The sequence below is a fragment of the Lactuca saligna genome, chromosome 4, assembly GCF_052625555.1.
Source record: "Lactuca saligna cultivar CGN05327 chromosome 4, ASM5262555v1, whole genome shotgun sequence".
NCBI lineage: Eukaryota > Viridiplantae > Streptophyta > Magnoliopsida > Asterales > Asteraceae > Lactuca > Lactuca saligna.
The window spans coordinates 316439850-316446835 of NC_136420.1; the positions used below are offsets into that span (position 1 = coordinate 316439850).

General features: G+C 34.1%; 1 protein-coding gene across 1 annotated transcript; it reads left to right on the top strand.

Moving 5' to 3' along the window:
* The first annotated feature begins 5446 nt into the window (after positions 1–5446).
* On the top strand, positions 5447–6172 carry LOC145040884 (uncharacterized). The gene has a single exon (XM_078988772.1). It carries the CDS (start codon positions 5447–5449, stop codon positions 6170–6172), a length of 726 nt encoding a protein of 241 aa, XP_078844898.1.
* Positions 6173–6986: the final 814 nt, after the last annotated feature.

Below are 6986 nucleotides of genomic sequence, written 5' to 3' on the forward strand. Positions count from 1 at the left end.
GGCTGAGTGGTGCCAGGATTTGAACATGGATCAATAGGTCATCCACCATATCTTCCACATGCCTTACCAAGTCACCACAACCCAAGTGGTTATTATCAAAGCTTCTTCATTAGGGTAAATATGGAAAATCCTGACATGCCTTACCAAGTCACCACAACCCAAGTGGTTATTATCAAAGCTTCTTCACTAGGGTAAATATGGAAAATCCTGTGATATGTATGTTTATGCCGGCAAAGTGTTTGAGGAAATGCCTTTTGTATTGAAGTGCCTAATTGTTATTCTGTTGACTGTATAATTTCATAATATTTCATTAATTTTAATAATTGAGGCTCAACTATGTAACTTGAACTGTTTTATTGTAGTCTTACGGTTCTCTCCGTTCAAGGCAACAGACGACACTCACATTCCCACTACGCTGAAGCATGAGACTTTCCAATTTGTTGGTCTTGCCAAGTAGATTCAGATAACATTTTCTTTCCAAATACTCTTCTAAAAAGCAATAACTTATGAAATTCTCATTCTACAATCCAGAAAACTGTTAAAAAGGAGCTTGAAAATCTCCAAAAAGATTAATACTTTAATTGCTTTGGCTATTACCAGTGCTTTTTCAAGGGAAATTAAAACAATCAAAGGGAATTTTCTACAAAATACGTAAATATGTTAACAGCTTTTTTTTTTTTTTTTGTTAGCTAATTAGCATTGAAGTGGTAGAATGAATTGGTTATTATTTACCCATATACCAGATTATGTCATCTCTCTATACGTTTGGAATGTTTGTGGGTTTGATATGTTTGCTGCTACTGTTACACCACAGTTGAAAACATCTTTCGCTGCTAAAGGGGTTGTGTTATCTCTTAATAATTGTGACCATTTTACAGTTTTGATTTTAAAATTATATTAAAAAATTAAATTGCAAAAAATGTTTTTAGTCAAACTCATAACATGTGCATGTTTGACTGATTGAGTTGTCTACTCCTACATCTCAAAAAATCAGGGAACAATCGACGGTGTTACCATTAAGCCAACTTCAAATTCTTGGGTCACAGTAACCGGAAGCAATTTTCTTTCTTGAATGATTTTGGTTCACCTATCAATTTTAGTATTTATTTGAAGTATAATTTGTGTTTTGTAATGTAATAATATACTCTCACACAGAAGTTTTTAAAGCAGTGTTATATAGGAAAAAATTATTAAACTTCTACAAAGGGCATTAGCAAAGTTATGAGCCCCAACAAGTGGAAACAAGGATAAAACTTTAAACGGCCTAAAACATTAACAAACTGTGAAACAAGGGAAGACAAATTTCAATGGTTTTTAAAGATTTTTGTCTTTTGGTTGTCTACGTTAACGATCCTGTTGTTAAAATGTTATGATTATGACTATTTTGTCATTCCTTTCATTACTTTCTGAAGGTGGTAAAGAAAAGGGATATAATCCAAGGGTAAAATGGTCAATTTACAAATTTCACAGCTGTGATGTTAAGTTAGATGGCCTAGGGATGAAACACATTACCAAACAGTGACATATGAAATTTTTGTACGACGTCAAAGTTTCATATATATATATATTTCAAAAAAAAAAAAATTCATTTGCAATTTTCATCTGTAGTTCCCTGTTTTTTTACTATTTATTGCCTCTTTTATATTGTGAAAATTATGTTTGGGTTGTTGTTTATGAGGTAATTGGTATTGATGTCAATACATAACTTTCAAAAGTGTTATCTGCCATACAGGAGAATTTGTGAAAACAAGCACATAAGCAGGAAAAAAGAAGGGAAGGTCATAATGTAAAAAGAGAAGGTTACGAGGATGAAAATTTAATTTTGCACCTTCAACTTTAGTCACTTACATCATTTATAATTGGAAACTTTTTTGTATTATCAAGGAACATCTTTCGATTTCTCAACTGAAAATTATGATAATAACATTACTAGATGAGGTTGTTTATGAATTTTTTGCTATATATTTTGCTGCTAAAAAAAGATAACAATACCTTGACATTCGGACCCTCGCGAAGCGAGGCTCACCCTCTAGTTATTTTTATAATTAATAAAAGATATATTTATGTAAATTTTAAAAATTCTCAAGTGAAAATATAATTTTGAGTAGTTTTAAAAAAACTACTTTATAAGATAATTTTTGATTTGTCAAATATTACACCATAAAAGATCTCGAAAAATAAGTTAATAGCATTAATGTTTCTATAAATAATAAGCGAATAATATAATTTATAATATATATACTTATAAACTTTATACTGTAGTATAATATTTTGAATTTTATTCACGTGTGTGTGTATATATATATATATATATATATATATATATATATATATATATATATATATATATATATATATATATATATATATATATGTTCAGGTTCATTTGAGATCATGCTAATTTTGTGAGACCAAATCTAAAAATAATTTTAAAATGCAAAATAAAATAAAAAATCAAAAAAAATTCTTTTTTTAATTATTATTTTTGGAACTTTATTTAACTAAAAAAAATAAAAATAAAATAAAAAATACTACCGTGTTTTTTGAAAAATACTACCGTGTTTTTTGAAAAATACTTGAAATATTCTAATAGAGTATTACACTATACATATTCTAATATGATTTTTAGAATGTTTAGAATATTCTACTAGATTTGCCAGATATATAGAATATTCTAAATATTCTAATAAATTATGTAAAAAATATATTTTTTTTGTATTTATTTATTTATTTTTGGTATTTTTTTAGAAAATATATATTACGGAAATAATACTGGAAAAAAAAAGTTGAAAATTTTCAATTATTTTGCATTTTAAAAATGTTTTTGTTTTATCTAATAAATAAGTGGCTAGGATTGCATCACACGGTCTCACAAAATTAGGCCGTTTCACATGAATATATATATATATATATATATATATATATATATATATATATATATATATATATATATATATATATATATATATATATATATATATATATATATATATATATATATACACTCTTTTAGGCTTTGAGACTATTTGACGATTTAATTGAGTCATTTGTTTAAGTACAATTATTTGACTAATTAAATATCAAAATTATCTAAATAAATTAATATAATAAATGAATCAAAAGTACAGCAAAATTTTGCCGTTGACTAAATGGTATTGTCTTAAAGTTAAAATAATACACGCCATAAAAAATATGGAATTTTATAGGTTTGAGTTAATTGGTTAATAAAAAATATACTATATAATTTCTTTATACAAAATTTTCCAACAAATAAATATGTTTAAGCATAGAGAAAAGGACACGAAGGCCACCTATACTAGGTTATAACCCGTGGAAACCACGGTTTTATGATTAAAATTATTACATAGATAAAAAGAAATTATATTAAATGTTAACAAAACAATGCAAGGTATCATCGATCGTAAGCCCTTTAGTCCTTAACCCTAGCCCTACTGTGTTTTGGGTCTATATCTCTTTGGTTTCACGTAAAGTTTGCAACTTTATGTGAGGGTTAGACTGTAGAAGAGTGGATTTATGGATTGGAGCCCTTGCAGGGCTCGAAAATCCACTGTATGGATTAAGAACTGGAGAGACTCAACGAGTCACATGGGTGTACTCGAGGAGTTGTATGAACATGTGCATGGACTCGGCGAGTTGGAAGAACAACTCAGCGAGTATATTGCAAATTGCCTTGGACTCAACGAGTCTGGTCGTGGAACTCTAACCTCTTCTAGTTAAGCCTCGAATCGGTGAGTCAAGGGACGACTTTGTGAGTTGAGCAGGATGAGACTCGGAGATCGTTGGACTCGACGAGTCTTGGGGCGACTCGGCGAGTTGAGTCGTGTTATGGAAGTTTCTAAGTATGGGAACTCGACGAGTCGACGGGTTGATTCGGCGAGTAGAATCAACCAGGAAGGTTGAGTTTGACTGAGGACTTTGACTTTAACCAAGAGTTGACCAGATTGACTTCCAAGGGTATTTTGGTAAGTTTGGAATTGGTTCTTTGGTAGTGTTCTGTGGTGAAGTTCGTGTCAGTGGTCGGAGCAGCTTGGTCTTGTCTCTTTAGTTATCAATTGCAGGTGAGTTATCCTCACTATATCGACAAGGTCTACGGGACCAAGGCCGACCCTTTATCGGATGGAAATCCGGGTATTGTTTGTTATGTTATTGCTTTGCTACATCTGCATCCTTGTATTTAGGATGGTGTTATGTTAGTGACCTGGTTAAGGTCGGTACCCGGTATATAGGGTAATGTTATGCTAGTGACTGGTTAGGTCGGAATCCTGGTTAGGATGTTGATATGCTATGTGATCTGTTAGACTGTTTGTCTGGTTAAGGATTTGTTATGTGATTAATTGTTTTATGTGCACATGGTTATTTGACGAGGGTTGGGTTGAGGCGGATCCTTCTTTGTGTTGTAGGCCAACATGCCCAGGGTGGACTGGACGTTTCGAAGGCCCAACGAGCGGTTCAGATAGGCTGAAAGCCCCAAGAGGGCGGACCAGACGTGCCGAGGCTCGGAGAGTGGACCAGGTGGACTGAAGGCCCGGTGTGGGCGGACCAGTCACATAGTCGACCCGATGTACATGGCTGTTCTATCTGTGATATGTTATGAGTATGTTGATGTGTGGTTGGTATTTTGGGGGTAAGTCACTAAGCTTTCGGGCTTACAGTTCAGTGTATTGTTTCAGGTACTTCAGAAGATCATGGTAAGGCGGATGCGTGATCGTGCCTCTCCTCACGTTTTATGATTTATGTGATATGGTTATGGGGGATACTCTGATGTTTAAACTATTTGGAAAATAAGATGTATGAACTTAATGGTTTTTGAATGAATTAAAATGTTTTAATTTGGCTTAAATTTTCACATTTGTTACAATATGTATAATTGTATGTGATTAAGTACATGAGCACAACTATTGAATTGATAAGGCAAAAATCTTGTCCACCTCAAATCATATGTGATTATATACATATAATCACATGTGATTAAATACACAAAAGCAATTATTCATCGAAACCGTAAAAGTAAATATTGTATACATAAATCATATCTGATTAAATACATATAATCATATGTGATTATATGTATCCAATCATATATGATTTATGTGGATATGAAAGTAACCCAAAAGGTGCACATATAAATATCGTGACAACTAGGAGTGGGAAGATGATAAATTCTCTAACCCCTATTCATAAAGAAGACCCTCATCTAGTGCAAGAGGAAGAAGTAGAACATGAAGAATCCCAAATTCCCAATCCGACTCGCCGAATCGAAGTCACGGACTCGACTAGTCCCCGACCTGAATAGAAAAACAAGCCTCCTATCAAGCCATATCAGTCTCTATTGCCATATCCAGTGCGAGTTAGACATGAAAAGAATGAAGTTGACTACCATAAATTTCTGGAACACATAAAGGCTCTTCAAATTAATACGCCATTTATGGAGGCGGTTTCACAAATTCCTAAATATGCCAAATTCCTTAAGGAGCTTCTAACTAATAGAAAGAAGATGGAAGAGGTAAAGAAAGTGGTCCTAAACGAGAACTGTTTAGCTGCCATGTTAAACAGACTACCTAAGAAAAAGGGTTATCCGAGAAGCTTAACATTGCCTTTTCAATTCGGAAACTTAGCTACCATTTATGCATTGGCTGATTTGGGGGAAAGTGTAAATCTCATGACATACTCATTCTTCAAGAAACTAGATCTTTCGGAGCCAAGGCCAATCCGAATGGCAATTCACCTAGCAAATAAAATGGTCACATTCCCAAGGGGAATATGCGAAGATCTATTGGTGAAGGTCGATAAGTTCGTTTTTCCCGTGGACTTCATAGTTTTAGACATGGAAGGGGATCCTCAAGTCCCGATCATACTTGGAAGACCTTTCTTAAACACCACGAGTGCGATAGTTGACATGGAAGATTCTAAAATTACTCTTCGGGTGGGAGACGAATCAATTACTTTTAGGGTTGATCAAGCCATGAAGCATCCAAGGAATAGTGATGATACGACATTTTCGGTTGATATGCTGGAAGAGTTAATGGAGGAATGGAATGAAGATGAGCCAAACAAGTCCACCGTCCCCCTTGAAGAAGAATTTGATGCTGAAAGAGACCTGCTGGAAATAGAGAGACTGCTCGAGGAAGCTGAATATAATGATTTGATCTGAAGTTCAGAACACCCGACTCGCCGAGTAGCCACGACCGACACAACGAGTCCATTCGAAGAAACCCAGTCAGTCACGAATTTTACCCAGGACTCGACGAGTCCCTTCACTGGACTCGACGTGTGCAACATTCATAACACAAAAACTGAACTTAAAGTACTACCAGATCACTTGGAGTACGCATATCTTGAAGATGGCCAACAAAAACCAGTAATTATAGCTGCTGATTTGGCTAAACATGAAAAAGAAAGTCTTGTGGGTATACTACGGAAAAGGCAAGGTGCTATAGCATGGAAGATGACCGATATCAAGGTAATGAGTTCGACTTATTGTTCTCATAAGATTAACTTAGAAGAGGGTGCTAAACCTGTAGTTCAATGTCAAAGAAGACTTAACCCAAACATGCAAGAAGTTGTGAAAAAGGAGGTGGTTAAACTATTAGACGATGGAATCATTTATTCAATCTTTGATAGCCCATGGGTAAGTCCCATGCAAGTGGTACCGAAAAAGGTGGAATGACGATGGTGATCAATGAAAATAGCAAGTTAATTCCAACAAGAACAGTAACCGGGTGGCGCGTTTGCATCGACTATAGAAAGCTAAATGATGCCACATGCAAGGATCACTTTCTATTACCATTTGTCGATCAAATGCTCGAAAGACTCTCCGATTATATATATTATTGTTTTCTTGATAGTTTTTCGGGGTATTTTCAAATTGCAATCGACCTACAAGACCAAGAGAAGACCACTTTTACATGCCCAAGTGGAACATTCACATATAGACGCATGCCTTTTGGGTTATGCAATGCACCAAC

What these genes read in the sequence shown, in the direction of transcription:
- LOC145040884 (XM_078988772.1), top strand. Translation starts at nt 5,447, where the DNA reads ATGGAGGCGGTTTCACAAATTCCTAAATATGCCAAATTCCTTAAGGAG.